The sequence below is a fragment of the Mycetomoellerius zeteki genome, unplaced genomic scaffold, assembly GCF_001594055.1.
Source record: "Mycetomoellerius zeteki isolate Tzet28-1 unplaced genomic scaffold, Tzet1.0 scaffold72, whole genome shotgun sequence".
Lineage (NCBI taxonomy): Eukaryota > Metazoa > Arthropoda > Insecta > Hymenoptera > Formicidae > Mycetomoellerius > Mycetomoellerius zeteki.
The window spans coordinates 534,271-557,286 of NW_017257742.1; the positions used below are offsets into that span (position 1 = coordinate 534,271).

The window sequence follows — 23,016 nt, forward strand, 5'->3', positions numbered from 1 at the left end:
ACGTAGCGTAATCCGGTCGAAAAGCCGGTTACGCTCGTCCTCATTAACTCGCCTCAACAATGAGCGTGGGTGTCGGCGTAGTACGTCCTTTCAACCCCCGTCGACATCCACACCCTTCTCGAGATTCGTAGGGCGCACGCGCGAGCTCCCCCCTTCCCCCCCCTCTCTCTCTCTCTCTCACCCTCTGTTTCTCTCCTTCGCTTCAACGTCGACAACGACGACTACGACCATTACGTCGACGACGGGGAACGATGTGTGTGGGGGCGGTTCGCGCGTAAAATCGCACCGAGCGGAGGCGCTCAGTCGCGCGGGACACGTCGCGGGGTGCGGTTGCTTCGTCGTGGTGGTTCGTCATACCGGGTGGTACGTGCGTGCGTGCGTGCAAAGAGGGGAAAAAGACAACGACCCTATCTGTGCCTTTCGCGCGGGGGTGGTGGGACGATGTGCGCGTGCCGATAACGATAAGGCCGCCGCAGGGATGTGCCTAGCGGGGGGCACTCGAGCCCTCCTGCTCTTGGCGCTCGTGCTGTGCCAGCGTGCCGGCTGCGTCGATGGCAAGAATGACAACTGTGAGTACGCGCCTCGTGCCTCTTATCGATATAACTTCAGGGAGGATCGTAATGTTGGACGGGGGATGAGGGTACTGAAGCGCGATGCCTCGAATGCTTTTACAATTGTACGAGATTTTCGATAAAGCGTGTCTTCTTTAATCTTCACGTGGAGATCTTTTGATTGATTGTATCGAATTAATTTTATACCTGGAACACGCAGTTTTGATTCATTTTATCTTTAAGTGAGTAAGTGAAGGTGGCCACAGCACTTCAGATAGTTATCTTTAAAACTTTGTTTTGAAAAAGAAAAAAGAAAATAAAGAGTATTGCCCAGAAGTCTCAAAGTTTATTATTTTTACATTCTTTTATCTCATAAGGGTAACTAATGTAATTTTATACTTAATATATTATTAATATATTAAAATAGGGGAGAGTTGCCGAATGCGTACCACTTAAGCTATTTTTTATTATATTTTCTATTTGGCATTGTTTTGTATGCAAATGAATATTAGAAATTGTAGCTTGAGGTTTTGGACGCTTATTATTACATGTTTAACTTTCCATCAATAACAAATTAATTTGTTATAAGTCTTTTTATGACATGCTGCAAAAGGTACAATTTAGGCGACCGGTCGCCTAAATCGTACCTATAGATATTTTTTATTGTATTTCCTTTGAAAGTATTGAATTTATGAATAAAAACAATTAAAAGTATAAGATTAATAAAAGAAATTATTAACTAATACCTAATAATTAATTAATACCTAATTTTAATAATTTATTGAAAAAAATCAAATACTTTATAATTATTAAATAACAATAATAAAAAAACAAATGAAAACCAAAATAAAATTGGCTTAAATATATTTTTGCACCTGACATTTACATTGATATCAATTATTAGTTTTATTATTGTCAGTTATCAGTCTTATTTTTTGATGGTACAATTTAGGAAATTTTATGGATTTTGTAAAAATATCGATTTAATTTTTACAATGGTTGCAAATATATGTATACAGTGAATGTAAAATATTCTACAATAAATCTTCTTTTAACAAAAATACAAAAATTTATAATAAAATTGGATGATAGCGTTGTTATCAACTACATAAGTTGATTAAAAATTAATATCAGATGTACCTGATTGTTTAAAACGCTGCTAACGTCCATAAAACAAGACGTAGGCTATTATATTTTTATCTATATTACTAATTTTTCATATATTTTATATTATTGTTACTAAATATTGCCTATATTAACTAATAATATAAAATATTGATGAGGTACGATTTAGGCAACCAGTACGCATTCGGTAACTCTTCCCTACTTATATATCAGTAAAAAAGACTATAGAATGAAATTCTTTTAGGGAGTTTTCCAAGTACCTATAACTAACTTGCGTATCTCTAATTATAAGTCACCTACCTAATTAAAGATTAAAGTTTCTTTACTAATTGTGCGTGACATTATTTATACTTCCGCTTAAATGTACTAAAATAGTAGAAATTAATTAATTACAAGTAATTTAATGATGAGATGATGCAACTACAAACGTCATATATTAAATGATAAGATAAATATGACAAATAGAAAAATGTAAAGTTATCATTAAGGCGGCTTCAGATGACGTGGGCCAATGTACGTCAACATTGCATGTAGCAAACATTATATACATACACATACGTATGCATAATTATCATGCATATTTAGCGAATGTGCGCGTGAAGTGCGTGACTACTAACACTATCAATGCGTATCAGACAGATTTCCGTTTAATCATGATCTATAATTGTTTTAAACTCTTATATTTCTCTTATACTTTTAAACTCTTATATTTCAAAAATTACTGCTCGGAATGAAAAATGGCAATCACTTTTAACTTATTTTTTCGAGAACTTTCTTGCTATGATATTTTTATTCACGAATTTCCAGACACCCTGTATATATATTATATATATATATCTGCAGGCAATATTTAAAATGTTTAAGTTAAGACTACAGAGTCACACACTCTTTAATTTAACTCTAGCCTCATGTACTTGTCGACATTATTCCAAAATGCGATTACATGACGGATTACTCTTACGATCTAAACCTTCTATTTTTGTCTTGTAAGATTAAAGTTACAGATACTATAGTATCTTGTGAATTTAAGCCGATTTAAGAATATTATAGACCATAAGCCGCTTCAAGTATTTCATCAGCCCCTTTAAAATGGCCGCGACACAAAAGCGGGATATTCCCTGCGGGACATCGCATGGTATATCCCCATCCATCGATGTCATTCACTTCTCGATATCGAGGCAAGAATTCGAGATGGCATCTCAAAATTTATCATTGCTCTCGATAACCGTGGATAACGTGCGTCGCACAATAAAACCGTTTCGTGCTATAAAATCGAAACGAGAATTCGTGTCACGGATTATCGGCGTGGCGCGTCGCGGTTTTGCGAGAGGGAAAGAAGAGATATTCCTGCCTCTGGTACGCTCGCTTTTCGGCATCAACGTATGCTAAAAAACACGGTTTACGCGCGTCGTACGACGCATCGCATCAGATTGCATGACGTTATCGGTGCACCACATAAATCATGTCTCTCTTTCGAATCCTCGAATTCCATCGCCGTTTATCTACCTATATCTAGAATGCTAAGAGCAATATCGAATTTAACTCGCGTAAGTTATAATAAAACCGAGTTACGTTTTCTATTAAGAGAATCTCTTTTTATACTCGTTTCACTCAATGAGCAAGTAACTTGCGAATAAATTATTCGAATGGAAAAGTTTCGTTAAATCAATTTTTTACAAAGTTGTTTCTTTCGTAATCGAATAGAAGAGTACAACCGAGTATTATTTCCCTCCATTTCTGAAAGGAAGAAAGGATTTCGTAGAATCCCTTTTGGAAACGGGGAATTGGCCGTATAAAATATCGTCTACTTTTTCCCTCCTTTCTTTCTTCTGTAAAATTTACTCTTTACGGCTTATGTCTGTAACATTCTCGCCGTCTTCGCGCCCGAAGCCTCATCCGCGACTTCGTGTGGAAAGTGGGTTGCACCCTTATTCGCTGCGAAGAAGAAAAAGTTGTCTTAATGCATTAGGGACGTATGTGTCTTGCGTTATTTGCGCTAGGCGCGCCTCGGTTTCTATTCGGGATTGGTAAGGTTTACGACACCCCGTGGCGAGAATCGATCCTATCGCGACGAATACACCAGCCAGCACGAACGTCCATCGTATATTTGTCCGCGTATGCAAAGGGTTGCTACAAAACTGGAAATCAGGGAAATGTCAGGGAAATTGAAAACGGTCAGGAAAATCGGGGAAAAGTCAGGAAATTTTGCAAAGTTTTCTGGAAAATAAATAATTCTTGGTTTTATAGAAATTTGATAAGCGTATATCACACCTCCGCAGTTTTGGAATACTATCTCACGGAAAAAAAATGACAATAACAGCTAAATTTCAACAGCTGAATCAAATTTAGTTGTAAGAGTTACCGCTTTAGTGTCATATTGCTAAGCTCTGGCTATTACAGATAAAAAACATTTACTGTGGCACTTTATTAGCTGAAATTAAAAGCATATATTACACAGAGAGAAAAATGTTTGGTATTTGTAACTATAATTATATATTACTATAATTAATACTATATATATAGTTACTGTTATTATTATTATAGCAGTAATAATCATAATTATAGTAATATATAATTATAGTTACAAATACCAAACATTTTTCTCTCTGTTAAGAAGGACTACGAGCCAAAGTAACAAATTTAATGTACGTGATAAGCTACAAATAAAAATAAAAATAAAAATATGACTACATTAAAATAACAAACGTTTCGACTCCGATCGGATTATTATCAATGTTAAACATATAATATATAAAACGGTTGACCACAAAGACAAACTAACAGAAGATTACTTATTTATATAGAAATTCGATAGCAAGAATAGATGACCAACATCTTGTATACTTAGGCCATAATTCCATTTCAAAAGATATCGCTGAGTATAAATATGAACGTGAAATGTCATTAAGTCATGCTGATAATGCCATCAAGCTAGTGAACTATTAGTTAAAAAGATGCTTCCAATAAAAAGATAAAGCTGGATTCTATAAAATTTGAAATGTGTATACTATAGAAAATAAAAAAGTTAATAGTGATTTGTAAAAATAAATGTAAAAATGGGTAATATAGTAAAAAGATAAAACTGAATTCAATAAATATATAATATAACTATATAAAATTTGAAATGTATAATGATTAGTAAGCATAAGTGCAAATAGCTAATAAATTTAGCTTGTGCATAACAGCTATTAGCTGTCCCTATTTTAAAGACACATTTTAGCTACCACAGATATATATTAACTCCTACCATTAATGATCCTTTTTTCCGTACAGATTAACGATTAAATGCAAGTAGTGTCATCATTAATAGTAATTTACGTTACTATTAAATCGTTCTGTTAACCAAATGTTTAATGGTTTTCAAATCAATACGAAGACACATAAAGTTTCAAAATGTTATTGAAAGTCTGGAAATCTAGGACGAGAAATTTGTGGCAACCCTGGTATGGATAACTCACTTCACGTCAATCAAACTGCATAATGTAAAACTATTCAGTATACATATATCTTAAATTTCATTTCATATCCAAATAAACTTTGAAGGATTTGACAAACTCCTAAAGTTTTACGTTAATTAAAAATAAAATACAATAAGCGTGCCATGAAATGCGATAATTCGCGTAGATACATGAATGATCTTTCCCTGTTAATTTAATAACTAAATTCAATTTGAGATATTAACAAGCTATTATATTAACATGCGACCATAGAGTATTTAATGGAACGCGTTGGGGGGATAAAATAATGACGTATTAATCTATTGAGTCGCTTAAAACTAGATGTTATAGTCTCTATTTGAATTTTATATTAGTGTAATAATTCTAATAAATATAACAAATGCCTTACAAAGAGAAAGAATTAAGACTTTATTTTAATAAGAAAGATAATAGAAGCCAAAAACAGAAAGTATGACTTTAATTTTTACTACTCAACCAGGACTAATGGGAAATGGAGATGCGGCTTGAATTAAACGTCGCCATTTCCTGTTCATAAGTTTGTACTTTGCGAAAAGTCTGGGGTCGAAAGCTCTTTCCGAAACGTCGATACTCCGGGCGCGGCGACGCGGATTAAGTGCCATTTCTACGCCGGCGGGTCGCCGTGTCGCGAATTTTTACGACCGGGTCGCGACCCCTGGCTTCGCGTATTCAAAACACGAGTATCGTTTGCCTTTTTAGTGGTCTGGCATATAATTTTGGGGCAGTCGCCATGACGAAGAATTTTTACGGTCGCATCTCTCTCTCATTCGCCCTGCGATTTCATTAGATGCGAATTCCGGCATCGAGATTTTAGCGCATTTCATAGTCCATAAAACGTTTGATCGAACCAGTGCGGAAATCGCGACGTATGCACGTATCTACGTGTCATAAGTTGAAATATTTATAAAACACGCTGGAATGCCTAATTATTTTTACATGGACTAATCGTGGATATTCCAGAATCCATAACGGTGGAAGAATCTCTCACCATGACAGAATCTCTCATCACAAATTGCAGCATTTAAAATGGAAGTTTACCTTTCTATAAACTTTAATTTAGCTGTATTTTGTGAACAAAAAAATATAAGATAAGGCGGTATAATTTCCAACATATACAATTCTAAACGAAATAAAATTTGAATCCAATTTTCAGGTTCAAATTTGGTAATTTTTTCATTATATGTAGAGGATGTTAAAACGTACGAAAAAATCAAACCTGAACTTAGAAAATAGGATTCAAATGTTACTTTGTTCAAAATTATACCATAGGTATTTGAAATTTTATTTTCTTATCCTATTATAAATATTATTATTATTATTTTCATTAATATATACGTTAATAATAGAAAGTATTTAATCTTTAAAACATAGAGACAAAGCAATTGCAGCGCATTAAAGTATCTCTTAAAATATTAATAGAATATACCATTGTTCAGTTATGGTACCATTTAGTGAAATTATTTTTGAAATCATAGCCCTAACCATCAGAGAAAACGGGGGTTTATTTTTTAAATTTATCGCTTTTCTTCGTAAGATTTGTTATAATTTATTACTTTTCAGTGTATTTCTTGCCTCAATATATAACACTGTTTCAACGTTACTTTATAATGACTTTCCCGTTTTTATAATATTTTTGTAATGCCATACTTTATAATGACTTTCTGTAAAGATTCACAAGAAGGAAAAGAAAAAGAAATCGTTGAACTTTCTTCGTTGATATTTCAATCATATATACTTGAATTTTCTCCAATTCGTATGATAAATCAGGTTGACGATTTTAAAATGTTTATGTCCTAAAATCCTGAATTTTTAAATAAAGATATGTAAATGAAAATAAATTTACGCTTTTAGTTAATGTTAAACGTATATAAAACCTATTTTTTATTCTTTTTCTTATTAATTTAAATTATGTTATACCTTATGAATACGATAAATCTAAATGTCTGCAGAATGTTGAACCTGAATTCGTAAATTTGTTAAGCCCAAACGACTACGAATCAGTCATCCTTGTAGGAAAGGCGCGACAGGGGTCAGAGAACCAGTCGCGACCCGTAGGTAAACTTTTAAGAGTGTCTGCGTTATATATGTGTCGATAGCATTGTTTCCGAGCAATCTCTTATATCTCGATGGATAAAATTGCAAAGAAAACTTAGCGGAGTGATGCTAGCGAGCTTTTGCGATGAAACGCCTGTGAAACGTAATGCTTCTTTCGTGTCAATGCGAAAGAAAATTGAGGAGAAACACTTATCATAAGATAAGTTTAGATTTATTCTAGAAAAAGAGAGAGTACAACTTTGCGCTGTAGGTAATACATGCAGGCTGTAAATTACTCATTCGGTGAAATAATTTCGATGGCAGTACTCTTCCGTCAATGCACAATTTTTTAGCTTTTCGATACCGTGTTTCCCCAGCAAGATTTCTATTAAAAATATAAAAGCGAAAACGAGATAAAATCTGTGCAAAACTATCTTTTGTTTAAAGGATGGGGTTTTTGAGCTGTTATAACGAAATTCGCACAAAAATATTTACTGTTTAAAATTCGGTATTACGCGGGTAATAATAGAAAAAGTTGAACATTAAATCTCTGGATTCCCGTCAGTCAAAAGTCATTTAAAAATAATTTTTTACTTTTCCCACTGATATAAGGATAGAAAATTAAGATCCACGTCTAATATATATCAATCGTTCATTTTTCCCAGATTTCGCGTAAATTGACATCGTCCCGGTGAAAGCTCGCGTTAATTCATCGAGAGTGTATGTCAAGAAAGGAAAAATTACGGCAATTTCTAACGACGAGAGACACAGCAGGCGGTGACTTGAAATTTATCCAGCATAAGTAAAAATTTGCATTCGCTTCGCACGAAGATGAAAATAGATGGAGGCCGGGCGACTGTAAAAATGGCGACGCGACCTCCATCACGGGGGAAAGATACAGATAATATCGCGCGCTCTCGGCGTATTCGCGCGAGAAAACTTTCGCGATGTGCCGGAGCTCCTCCAAGTGCTTGGAGCAAAGTGCTTGGAACTTAATATGATAGCGCTCGGTTGGCGCTCAGACGAGCCGTGGTGCGCTCGAAGAGAGTAATATTGATCGACGGAGCGGGCTTACATCGTGCTAGAAGGGAGAGAGAGAGAGAGAGAGAGAGAGAGAGAGAGAGAGAGAGAGAGAAAGACAGAAAGAGAGAGGGGGCGAGAGAGAAAGGAAACCGGGCTGTAGGGGTGGAGAGCACGCTGGGTACAAGAGGGAGGGTCGCGTTGGATGGTGGTATACGAGAAGGGGTGGTTGCCAGAGGGTCGTAGGGCCGACGCGCACCATCGTGACCAAAGGGTCTCCCTCTTGACGTCATTCGTCTCTCTCTCTCTCTCTCTCTCTCTCTCTCTCTCTCTCTCTGCTTCCCCCTTCTTCCCCCCCCTCTCTCACCCTCTATCTCTCTCTCCCTCTCATTCTCTTTTACTCGCTTTCTCTTCCTCTCCCACATCCTCTCGTTTCACTTCCCTGTCCCGCGGTCGCTCGCGAAACCCGCTCACTCTTCTCGTCCCGCGTCCTGGCTCGTTTCGCACGCGACTTCACGTGAAATTCGAAACTTCGTGGTGACATTACACGGCGCGATCCATCGGACAACAGATCGAAAATTGCGGATCGATATTTGCAACGCAAACAGACGCGCTTTCAAATGACCACTTTGTCGATTCTACGATGAGCATTTAGCGGCATTTATCGGGAAACACGCTAAAAAAAAATTCTGAAGTTTACGCAAGCAAACTAGCCACGCGAGATTAATTTCGCGTGCACGACAAATTTAACGAGTTGAAGCGATGTATAAATCCAATAACGAACGATTATACAAGAAAAATTATTAGGAAGGGGAACACTCTATATTGAAGTTTTTGCTGTACATTAAACTACCGCAGGACAAAGTTAGATTGCGGGGGGGTAACTTTAACTGCAAAGTGAACAAAAATTACAGTATCGTTTAATATCGAGAAAAGTTGATTGTTAGTTTCAGTTTTGTTCCATTCTGAAAAATTTCTGCTACTTGTCGATTAATTTTTTTTGCGCGTTATTAATTACTTTTAAAACAGTTTTTTAATTTGATGTAAATGTCTACTTGCAATTCAATCTCATTTTATGTCAACATCTTTTTAATGACAGGTTCTTCGATCTTTTGAGCCGACCTTTTCTTAACAAATATTTGAAGGGTATTTAATAGCGAAGATGTTTAACATCGGAGATTAAACTCATCTCGACGAATTAAGTTTCAAGGGTGCACATAAATAACGGAACTTCCTTTCTTTGTTAATTTCAAGTCGAAATTGAATTTCTGCGTGTGCACTTCTTATTCCTTTTCAGAGAACAGAGAGAGCAGATAGTAATTATATTTATTATGCAGGTTGATTCTTGGGTGTTTCAATAAACGATCCGTCTCGAAAGTTTCCTCAAATCATCAAAGAAATAATTATAAATAACATATAATTAATTTTGTTTTATAACCCTTGTTCCTATATTTTAATTTATCCCATTTATTTACACGCATCTAAGGGTTAAAGATGTATTACATATAACAAAATTATGAAAAAAATTACAAATTTTTCTATATTGTATTATATTTTTTTAATTTTTAATACAAAAAGTCTAGCCACAATATAAAATCTGGATAAAAAATTATTTCAATATGAAGCATCTTTAAAAAAAAAATAAGAAAATTTTCATTTAAACTATAAAACTGTATTATTAAATTAAATTGATCATTATTGAACTATTTCAAATTTATATAACGTTCTTTTCTAATATACGGAAAGTATATAAATTTCCAATTCCAGTCACTTTTTACAAAGACATCTTTAACCTTCAACTACGCTATGAAAAAACTACACCTAAGTTTTAAAGTGTCCTGTTTAAAGTACAAAATGCAAATGAACTTCTACTTTACGGTTGATGGAGGAAGATTCAAAGTTTTTTTACTTACAGTTTAGAACCTCGTAGCGATCGTACAGATTGTACACTGTTAGACATCAAAGGAGCAATAGTAACCCAATCCCTTTGGTTAAATAACATTTCGTTATTTTTGACTTTCATGTGTGTCAAAATGTAAATTAATCCCTTTCTATAGTTTCAAAGTAAACAATATTCATATTAACGTATGCACTTAGTAAATTATAAACTAAATTTGAATGAAATTTAATACATCTTCTTGAATTAAATTATTTAACACCATTGTTTCAGTTAAATTAATTTTATACGACATTATTATTAATGTTATAATTATACGACATAATTATTACGATATGTTGAGTAGGGGCAATGGCGATCTATTGAAATTAAAAACAACTCCAATTGGGTATAATTTGACATTATGAATTTAATAATATATAATAGAGAGTCTATCAATTTTCGCTTTGGGTCCAAATGTTATAGTCGAGAGTTAAATCTGAATTATCCTAGCGAGCTATTTGTCAAGCGGATGTGATAATAGTAAATGTATATGATAGGTAAAGTAATTGTCATTATTGTGCCGTTATTAATATTTTTCTATTTAAATAAGCATTTAAAAACTAGTATAAATAAATAAGAGAAAAGGTTTATTTTAATTTAAATTATTAATGTATACAATACTAAAGATAGTGTTCTATTTTATAACTATTAAAGTATAGTAACATTTTCTAAAAGAGACATACATATCACAATTTAGAGAAACTTATGAGTCATATAATACTGCAAGATTTTAAGTTTGTTCCTATTAACATGATCTATATTGGAGCTAAGAACGTTGTGTTATAAATGTACATTAAAATTGTAAGTATAATTAAAATAATAATTTATGCAATATTAACTTAAACAATTAGCTTGTCTATTATCTGTTTTAATAACTATATGTTAAAATGAATTAAATATAGACACACAAATTGGGAGCATATTAATGAGTCCTTTGTTCCTTAGAGTGACACACTAATAGGGACAAAAACATTTTCTTTATTTTTATTAAAAACATTATAAAACATTAACATCGTTTAGATTTAAAAAAATTATAAGAAAAAGAAATAGTTGAGAAACCGATATTAATTTCAAGCAGACAAAGTTGAAGCTATAATTTTTAATGACTAATTCAGTAACGAGCAAGTTGATATAAAGGCACACTAACAGGGACAGTTACTTTGGGTGAAACTAGCGGAAAGAAGATTGTTCCGTTTGATGATTGCGAAATATAGCACGCACATGACATTCCGACGGCGCATCGTCACTTTGCCATTACCTTATTTACACCAGCGTCGTGCGACCACCGGCGGAAATAGCATGCAAATCTTTGCGAGAGACTCGCTCCGAAAATGTTCTCGCCTCGGATGCGAACGGTCCATCGGCAGCTGCGAAGAGCGCACCGTGCGGAAAACTATCTTTCGTTGCGAGACGAGCGGAAACTTTTCAATCGAGTTTCTTGTTCGGGGTGGCGACGACGCCGCGTCTTCTCTTACCCCCGCGTAGAGCGACCTCGTTACGAGTTTTTTATTTTCGTCCCTTCGTTCCTGTAGTTCGTCCAGCCGGAACGAATCGGCGAAGAAATCTCGATCGCGGTGAAGCTCAACCGAGTCGAACAGATCTCCTCACGCTTTTCTGAGCGCGGAATGCCTTGCACAAATTGTTCCGTCTATACAAATCGTTAAAATTCGATCAAAATTCCATAACATCCAATACATAGAACATAATTCGCTTCCTTCAAAAGTAACACAACTCAAAAAATTAAATTTCATAGAAAAGAGGAAAACTATTTTTATCGGTAAAAAGAATATAATCTTAACATGATTAAATGTCATTTTTTATCATTTTCATTTCACAATCCTTAAGAAATCATTCTTTTTCAGTTGTGTTGATTTTAATGATTTTTTTTTAAAGAACTTTTGAATTTTACTTTTTTAATGATGTTAAGTTAATTTACTTTTGAAGACTGAATGTTTACTTATTCATAATGTAACTCATTCATGGTAATAACTAGAAAATCACGTTTTGGAGTTGTATCACTTTTGAAAACGATATGTTATTTAAAAGATACACGTGAATTCTAAAGCCTAAAATTAATGCACTGTTCATTTTTGGATTTTTGAAGGCTTGAGATAATTATTTATTTTCAATAAAAAATAAAAATTACATCTAAAAATTTTATTTTGGCGAAAAAGCTAATTTAAAATTTAATATGGGCATTCATTTTGGGAATTTCTATGATAAAGCAAATTTTCATTTCAAATGGAATCGTAATATAAGGTAGAAGATACGAAGATACGACCTCGGAATTATTCGTGGGACATCGTGACACGCTTTATCGAATTACTCACTGGAGTAATCAAAACCGATTGTTCTTGAATTGGAATATAATATCGGATAATTATGGTTAATTTATTATATCTCCAAATGTAACTTTTCTCTTACGGTATATGTATAGTAGTAATCAAGTATACTATAGCAGTAAAAATTGGCAATTAAACGCACATTCTACGTACCGCTTGATGAATAATAAATAAAACCGTGCAGAGAAACAGTATTATTTCGCGGACTCTGACACTCAAATCCGATATTCAATACATATATCTGAAAAATAAGAACAGAACAAAGTTGTCGTTACCAAGAATATCGCGATTTTATGATCCCAAGAGATTCAAAATGTAAAACAGTTCAATTGAAGTAACTAATTACGGATGTATCACGTGTATACTCTCCGTAAAAAGTGATTAGAATTGGAAATTTATAATTTCCATATAAAAATAAATATTATACAATCTGTTCTCTCTCAATACAGTTAATATTTAATATTTCATAATATAATTTTATACTGTAAAAAGAATTTTTTATTTTGTCTTAATTAAGTCTTAAAAATATTCTACTTTTTATTGAATAAGTGATTTTTGATCCAGATTCTGAATCCACGCCGAACTTTTTATAACACTTTCAAATAATGTAGAAAAATGTGTAATTTCATATATTCATCTTGTTAAAAAAGAAACCTATAATACATCTTTAATTCTTTGACACTAATATACATTAGCGCATATAAAATTTCTTACATAAAATATTGCGAATTACGGAGGTGAATTAGATTAAAAAAATATATCTACTTTTTATTGAATGAATGATTTTTTTATTCAGATTCTAAATTCTCGCCGAGCTTTTTGTATTACCTACTTTCAAATACAATATAGAAAATTGTTAATGAACATAATCATCCTTAATTCTTTAACGCTAATCAGCGCGCATAAAATTTCTTATATAAAACATCGCGAATTGCGGAGTTAAGACCTCATTCTAGAATTGTAGTCTGATCTAAATATCTAAATGTAGACAATTTGGCAAAATTCTTACCTCATTGAGCATAATAGATTAAAGTTAATCGTGGCTGCATTGAGATCGAATCGAGCCATTATCTCGACAGTGCGAATCAATTGGTTGCCAATCGGTCGAATAATTCGACTCGGTCCGTTTACCGGTCAGAATGTGCATTAAGCTCTCGAACATTTAAACGGCTACACGAGTCGGTGAATCGGTTCTTCGACGAGGAACTGTAAATGATTAAGTGCAGCAGGACGCGCGTTCTTGATCGTTGCCCATCTGAATAGACGCTTCCTATTGAGAAACGTAATCGCTTTAGAGCTGACCGAGCGTTGGTCAAGCGTTCTAATATAAGCGTTTTCCATGGATCCACCGGGAATAGAATGTTTCAATACAAACACGATCGAATATATTCAAGGATGTATACTTTGGATTTAAAGATTTTAAGAAGATATTAAAAAGATAAGAAAAATCACAAAGAATATAATTTATTAATTGTTCTGGATAAAATATTTATATTTAATTCTCTTTTCATAAAATGCTAATCCTAATAAATTTAAGGAAATTCCATCCATTTTATTTTCATTTTCAGAGGCATTGAAATCTTGTCGAAAATCTTCAAGAAGCAATTTATAGATATTTTGTCTATAGTGAATCATCTTTCGTATAAGAGAAGTTTGAGAGTTGGAACTTCTTGCTACAATAAAGTTACTTATTCGCTAAATTCGCTAAATCATGGTTGTCTGAGAAAATAGTTCTTCCTCGGATATTCTCACTATTCCTACAAAATTTATGTTCTCTAAAACTGATTCTGAACTCGACGAAGATTTGTGTCTTTCGTACTTGTTTTTTTGATTTCTAAGTCCCCCCTCCCCCCCGGATACCGAATTTAGTCTCTTTAAGACGTCAATTTTGCTCTATTGCACAAAGAGTCTTTTGTGAATCTTCCGAGTTTCAAACGTTCAAATATATCTAGACGACAGAAAGTTTCAGCTTACTCCAATATTAAGGTAATGGTGCTTTTGTGTTCCCTCGAAACGCTTGACTCAGCAGGATAGAATATGCATGTTGCAATTATCGGACGAATCTTCAATTCATCGCGTAGTTACAAAAATAGCGATGTTTGTCGATACGGAAGAAGTATTGCACATCGGTTCTCGATTCATGTGTGATCGGGGATACAGGTTCAAGAGGCATCGACGGTGGCCTCTATATCGTCGAATCGGAATGCCACCTGCGCGTGCCATAATACATTACTTAACATCGAGTCATGTTTTTCCTGTTCATCCGCCTCGCCCAGATGTGCAACGCAATGTACGTGTTCGACAAACGGGTGGCGGCGCGAAGGCGTGAGGAAGACTCGTAAAATTTCATACCAATAGCAATAAAATTTAACAGCTTGACGGAGTTGTTATTACACCAAGTAGCAGCTCGGTAAAACACATTTATACAATACATTTATACGGTATAAGCCGTGTTATATGTAATATGTTATGCCGTCGTAAATGTGTCGTAAAAAATGAGGACTCAACTTGGCGAAATCTTGAGAGATGCGTTAACACATACTTTAATCGAAAATACATATTCCCAGGGTGGCAAATAACGCGTTACTTGTAACGCCGTTACTTTGTTAATCGTTACCTCGTTACAATAACGATTTGATAATGACACTGTGAATTTTTTATGATAGTAATGTTAAAAAACATCAGAGTTAGAAAAGTCAATCGTTACTTATAACGGATTGAAAAAGTCATTCGTTATTGAAAAAAATAATTCCTAATTTGTAACGCGTTACTTTTTAATGACGAGTAACGTTACGCGTAATGTTACGCGTTTTCAAATAGTCTAATGCAATTTAAGCGAATCTATATGTATACATTCATAAATCGTAATAACCGAACTCATAATGACCGAATGATAGCATTCGTGGGAATATTCAGAATTTTGAGAGACGGCAAAAATTTACATGAAATATAAGCAAACTGCCTATAAGAGTCTCTGTGATTGTTTGTGCGTAAATAATATATTTATAAAATATAATTCGATAGGAATGTATGTATTTATCAACTCTGCAACTTTGAATTTGAGTCCTCTTCACTTCTATATTGAAGAGGACTCAAATCCAGAGTCAAAACGTTTGTGGAGTTAACTTCGTTGATATAAGTACATTCCAATTGTTTGCAAATTTTATCTTAACGCCTTATAAATATGTTGTTTACGCTCTAACAACCGCGAAGGTTCTTACAGACTTATTTACTTATATTTGATTTATTCATAAAACTACAAAACCATCTTTATTTTAATTTTACTAAAGTATTATCTATATCAAAGCCAATCTTGGAGGATCTTTAGCGATCTTTTTTACACAGAAAGAAAGGTTTTGCTTTCTGAAATATCTAAAAAACTAAAGAATAGATCTAAAAATAATTTTGTTGGACTATTTAATAAAATAATTATGTGAACGCTTAAACGTTGATTATAATACTGCAAAAAAATTTTAATTTTCTAGCATCCAATTTAGACGTCCTACATAATTATTTTGATGGTGCAAACAAAATTATTTTTAGATCTATCTAATCAACAGTTATTATTATTATTATCAGTTAAAGTTTTAGATGTTTTAGTAAAACTGTTCTTTCTCTCTCTCTCCGTGTACGAATAATATGTGAGCCGCGCATTGGTCAATGAGCATTAAACTTTTTTTGTCGTAAAATGATTTTTATAATTTAATTATTTATTCTTGCCAAAATTTAGGAAATGGTTTCCTGTCGCCGTTACGTACGCCTATGATCGCATTAATAACATACTCGCGCCCATATTAATACAGCCGTGCTCGACAGTATTCATCGCTTTTCGTTTATCTCGTAGTCACATCTTGCCGATAGGATGGCTGGTAAATTATTATTATGTATTGTAATTGATCGCGCGCGCGTTGCAATGCTCGCGCTGGATTTCCCACGGTTGTTTATTTGCGACACATTCACATTCTCTCTACATGACCGAAAATGCAACGGGCTGATGACGCAACGACCGTTTTGCAAGCTGCATTTTAGCCGGGTGCGAGTAAACGCATGCGTCACGAGACCGCGGGTCTTGGGAGTAAGTAATTTCAATGTTGCAGAGCCCAGCTGCAAAGGGATGGTAATGGGTTGGGAAACAAGGGGAAAGCGGAAGACTGCGAGACGAAGACGCGAGCGCAAAGTTCCAGAACCTGCAACCTCTGTTGCCTGTCCCGAAATATGTTACGGCATAATGTCGGGGAAACTACAGCGATCGCAATATCGTCCTGACCCGGGACAAAGTGCGTCTGTAACTTATTTCGCGACTGCGTTGACTGCCGACTGTCGTGCATTCGTTATCATTCGTTTTAAATGCAAATCCGCAAATCTGCCAGCTGAAATCGCGCGCTAGCATTGTGAGCTATTTGTACGAGGCGTCATGGCGTGTCATCCGCATGCAAAAGTGGAATTTTCGAGCACTGACCTAGAAAAACATGATTTTCATCTTCGTAAGCGCGGTTTTCAAAATGTGAGCGTAATGGAGCAAAAGTGCGATTGCATGTTTATTTCATTCCATCGGGATGAAAACGTGAAATATTGCAGCCCACCAAAACGTTGACTTTCATATTGTTTTCTTAATTTTTAAAAACACCAAATTGTATTAATTTAATGTTGTTTGTTTTTCTATACCTTATTATTTTCGAGCAGTTCAAACTTACAACAGAAACAGAAATAATAGAAAATGCAAGACTATTTCTATTTCTACAAAAAATTACAATTATGATACACGATATCTCGGAAATCATTACGTATACTGTTGGATAATACTCTAATCAAGAGAACAATGCTAACCTAATTTCTTGAAGTAAATAATATTTTGTTATTTTCAATCTCTATGGATGTCAAAATGTAAATCGATCCATTTTTGTGATTGAACCGCTATTCAAAGTAAACAGTTAAATGTATGTAAATAAATGGTAAATAATAAATTAAATTTAAATTAATACATTTCTTGAGTTCACTTGTTTATAATTTCATTGTTTCAGTTAAATAAACAACATATCGAGTAGGAGCAGTGACAACCTATAGAAATGATTCAAAATAACTCAAACTGAGTATAATTTGACATTATTAATTTAACAACGTATGTATATGGAAAAATCATTTTTGCTGAAGGATCTGAAAATTCAATTAAATATAGATCTAAAAATAATTCTGTTGGACTATCAGTATAATTAGGTAGAATGACATAAAATGAGTGTCAAATATTTTGGAATATTGCTTATCGTATTTGAATGTCCAACATAATTATTTTGACATTTCAACAGAATTATTTTCAGACCTGTATTTAGCTAAATTTTTAGATATTACAATCGTTATTTCCATACAGACTTTAAAAAGTCCCTATATTAAAAATTTATGCTGAACTTTTTATAATTCATTATATCTCTTGTTCGCGTTTACATGATTTGATCAATAATGTGAAGAATGTTGATCGTAAAGACATTTATATAGTAACGTATCGAATTTTTTCTAGTTGTGAGCAAGTTAGATCGATTAACTCTCTTCCGTCTGTTTCCGTTTTCTTACAGACCAGATGAGCGACATCTGCAAGAAATACTTCCTGCGGGATCTCTACAGGAAGATAGACGGCGCCGTTCTTACCTCACAAAATGAGAGGGATCTCGATTGCGCCATTACTTTCCAGACTCACAGCATCCTCCAGCGGTTTATGCTCCGATTCGATCAGCTGCAGTTAGACTGCAACGACCATCTCTACATCTACGATGGTGCGCACGCGGTCGGCAGTTACAAGGTAAGTCTTCACTATGAAATCCACACGTGTGTGTAGCGAAAGATATTAGAGCACAGAGTGCCCGGCTCTATGGCCTTCGTGGCGAATTATCGCGGAGGCCGCTTCGATAAGACCATCTCACGTTACCTTAATGATTTCGATCGAGAGGATAACGGACACGTATAAAAGGAATAAATTCAGAAAAAATTAATGGAGAGAAAGGAGATGAAATTCAAAAGGGATTGAGATTTATATAGTTTCGGTGAATCGAGATTTCGGTGTCACTGCACAAAAATAGCCTCCATATATCTATTCGCAGCGATGAAGATCGGAAAACTGACTTGCGATACATTTTCCCTTCATCGGTGATATCGAAAATTGAACGCGCGGAAATTATCCCATTTTGAAACTCTATTGCCACGTAATATTACATGGAGAGATTTAATTTACATTATTATATTATGATTATCGCAGATATACATTGCTGATTATTCGAGGGGTGCAAAACGCACCGATATCGCAATTTGCGCAACTTCTCCCACCGGGTATGGCTCGTTAATGCGCGAATAAATATCTCTGGTCGTGGGGCTGGATTTGAACGGTGTAATTTTGCTTAACAAAGCGCGAAAAGTCAATTTGAGTACCAGAGTAAACGAAGGATGAGTCAGTAACTGGTCGACATGAGATCGCCTCGAGATGCAGAAATCAGGTCAAGGCGAGGTCGAGATGATTTTCGCGATATCGCACAAAGTATATTCTTATGTAAAATAGACGAAAATCATTAATGTGCGACCGTGACAGTCGTCCTGTCGATCCGGTTTTTAGATTACTCACCCACCTTGAAATTTCTCGCAAAATTAACATAAGCGAACCGTAAGTACACATCAAAATCTTTTTATTATTCTCTTAATTAATGAATACTTACTGTTCCTAGAAAAACAAGATAAATAAAACTGATTAAATAAAAGAAATCCTATATTTGGTCAAAGCGAATCTTGATGCTTAAATATTTCTGTGTGAACAGAAATACATATCTGATTTTGCAAACCGAACGCCGAAATCTTTTTCGGTCTTGAACTGCAATTATGAGCAGAACTAATAATATCACTTACATTGAAAAGTAATCTAATAATTTTTTATACTAATAAGCATCTTTTCAAAAATATTAATAATGTTCTGATGTTAATGAGAATCTTAAAATTTTACGAATTTATTGTGAAAATATTGTCTCAGATAAATAAAATTATTGCAAAGTGTGTACCAAATGTTAATAGAAGCAAAGATTAACTCTATTAGGTATTAACTTACGCTGATATTTTGCCTAATGTGAATTTAATACGTTAATGAGCGAATTGTTTCATAATGAATATTAAATAGTTGAACGACACAGACAAATGATGCAAGTACACAAGGATATTATTTTTCAATTAATTCGCGATGAATTTTCCTGCAAAGCAAGTTCTATACAGGAGTTAATTATTAAGCTACTTAATGCTATATAGCACGAAAGTGTTTAAAGGATCAACTGGGAGCCATTAAAACGCGGTAATTTGTGCTGAAATTGCTGCGTGGCTCGTGTTTCAACTAGAAATTGCAGACGGTATTAAACGTGCTAATACATGGTGTCATACGAATTTGTCTCGCCATCAAAGCGAAAACAAAAATTCATAAATAGAACTATATCATTCAGAGTTAATATTAACTTTTATTTTCATCGTTGTTTGTTATTTCCAAGCGCGTACGTATTATGATATTTTTAGATAGTAATTATTTTTAGACATTTTTCCACTGGCGGGAAGCTTGTGTTTTACGTAATATACTCACTCTCGACGAAACACGGAAAAAAATGTAAAGAGTGAAGGTTAACTACATGCTTTATACGTTTGGAAAAAATTCCTTTCTTGCAGTAAACTAAATCGACTGAATATGCAGAAAGGATTTTATCGTGCTTTAAAAGAATAAAGCGGTTTCTAAGTACTGAGAATATAAAGCTGTCAAAATCATAACTTTTACATTATTATTATTAAAGATATCGAAGATATATGAATAATTAATACTTCAAACAAAATGAATATTTTCTTTGTAGAATCGATTAATATTTATATTTCATATACTATTATCTTGTTATCTATATTAGTGTAAAATATTTACATTATCCGATATTATTATTGCTTAAGGAAAGATTCAAATAGATACATTATATAATTCGTAATTACATTCAATGCAAGATGAATTCTACCGCACTTCTTTTCTATTGGATAAGATATGAAGGAAGAACAATTAAGAATCCTCATTCTTATTATTTTCAATTAATGCGATAAGGATGAAGATATCAGTGACTGAAAAAAGATCTGGTGGCAAACGGCTTTATTCAAAGAATCGGCCGTTAACGAAAGATCGTGACTAATGTTGTATTCATGTACCGTTTACGGTTTGCCATGAAGATTTTTCTTGGGTTTCCCTAATGATCGGTGTGTGCAGCCGATGCACTTCTCGCGTGCATTCGACGAGGACCGACCTAAGGATTGCCATCATCGATCAAAGACGCCACACTAATTGCGAGAAGAACGATGTTATTTTCCACATTTAGAATGACGCTGTTACGAAGAGAAAGGAAGAGAAAGAGAAGAAGAGAGAGAGAAAGAGAAAGAGAGACAAAGGGAGAGAGAAAGATCCTTCTCTTGGGTTCGCCCGCGAGGTTAAATTTTAATGTATTCCACCCATTATGCATTCCGAACATGGCCGACGTGGGACATGGTGACGCAAACTTGCGCTATTAATCAAGATTCGTTTCTTGAAGGAGGGACGCGAACGGATTCAGTTCCTCCATTGTCCCAAGTTTCCTACTTTGATTTTTTTTTGCAATCGAACCGAGTTGTACTTCCACAGTTCTTCATTAAACCATTCCTTTTATTGCTCCTTTTTAGATTATAAAATACTTAGAAAAATATGATGCTTCGTTCTGTCTCTAATTCTGTGTCTGTCGCAAATAATAATTTCTTTCTGTGTCGATCAGAAAAAAAAATCAATTAAACGCAATGTCGATTATTCTTTTCACGCGTGCAGCTTTTTCACGCGTACTTTCGCGATTCGAGTGGAATGTCGCGACAATATATTTCCCGAGCCGACCAACATTCCCTGAAAAATGAATTCATTTTTTGCATCTCACCTCCCTGTGCATCCCGTGGATGCGTATCCGAGCACGAGCTTGTTTATTTATTAAGCGCACTCAATTACGCTTCCACACCGGCCGTAAACAACGCCCTCGTTTGCAGCCCACCTGCAATATAGGGTGGCTAAAATCACATACAATTCGATCTAAAAATGACTTAAACATAACAAAACATACACAAAAGTTTACGTGACTGTTTTGTGATAACAGCTCTTTTTTGTACACTGGGAAAAATTTCTGGTTGAAAATGAACAAACCAGTAGATTTTAATTATCTCAATTAGAATTCCGGCCGAGATAATCAGACGTCTAATCATAATGACGGAATTCTGATTGATTTAATCAGAATCTACTGGTTCATTTTTAACAAGAAATTTTTCTCAATAATAAAAATATTATTTTGAAATGCTGCTTAAATTGACTCAAAACTATTAAAATTTTTTTTTGCTCTTGATTGATTCAAGCATTATTCATTCATTATATGAATATAGCCACTGTGGAAAATTTTTAAATTAGTATATGTTATTGTTAAACATCGTCAAGTATTATTTAGAAATAAAAATATTTTACTGTATTAAATGTCATTCTTCATATATAATCTCAAGACTTAAATATCCTCTTGCGTTTACCGCGCGCGAGAAACCACGTTACCGATAAAAAATGAATCATGCGTTACTTAAATATTAGTTGCATCTTATTTAGCCACCCTGTGTGTATATTTGCTACCGCGATATTCACAGTTTTCGAAGCGCAGAGAAGTACGATCTCTGGAATAATTTAGGGGCATAATTTACGAAAAACAAACGACACGGCAGCTGTGTTATAGTCAGCGAAATATCTTCCTAATTTAAATTACCTTCAGGTACTTTTCGCCGCATATTACCAACGGTACGCAAACGCGAAGTTTGCCACGTTACATTTGCATGTGCACGTCGCTGATGCGCGCGATGCGCATAGATACACGTGTGATGGAGAACAGAAAGTCAGAGAGCAATACAATTTTGCATAATGGCACTTTAACTTTAATCTTTTTTATGGCTTTCCTAATGGGCCATTAAGCATACCTTTTTATTACATTGCTCTCTCTCTCTCTCTCTCTCTCTCTCTCTCTTTCTCTCAACTCTTTTTCAAATATGATATCCGTCTTTTTGTGAGAAAGATCTCTTTTGCTCTTTGATGTATCTCTTTGCAAAGCGCACCCTTATCCCGATGTACTGTTTCTTCAGCAAAGTATTGTTTTGGAAAATAAAATACAGTATGTATTGCCGTTCAGAGAATACGAAATACATTATTCATCCTTTATACTGAAACTTTTAGCGGAAGTCATAAATGTAGCAAGTTGAATACGAATAAGTGTGAATGAAGAGTGAACTTCAAAAGAGTACCGAGCTAAGTTTATTATTTTCTACCGCACCACATAGAAAAACTTACTTTTAATTTCAGAATTCTATTCTTGTGTGGATATATGGTAATACTTCCTTTAATCCTGACAGCGAGATGGAAATTTTTCGCATAAAAAAGATATTACGGCAGTTTCAATTGGGAAAAATCTACCAATTAATCCTAATGCTTTGAATATTCAATCTTT

General features: G+C 34.3%; 1 protein-coding gene across 1 annotated transcript in view; it reads left to right on the forward strand.

The window, feature by feature from the left end:
• Positions 1-348: 348 nt before the first annotated feature.
• The window catches only part of LOC108729294 (uncharacterized), a 107,133-nt gene continuing 84,465 nt past the window's right edge, over positions 349-23,016 (forward strand). Inside the window, exons 1-2 of the mRNA XM_018458351.1 lie at positions 349-569; positions 18,055-18,278. Coding sequence (XP_018313853.1) covers positions 479-569; positions 18,055-18,278 — 315 coding nt within the window. The 5' untranslated portion in view covers positions 349-478. The remainder of the gene's footprint in view (positions 570-18,054; positions 18,279-23,016) is intronic.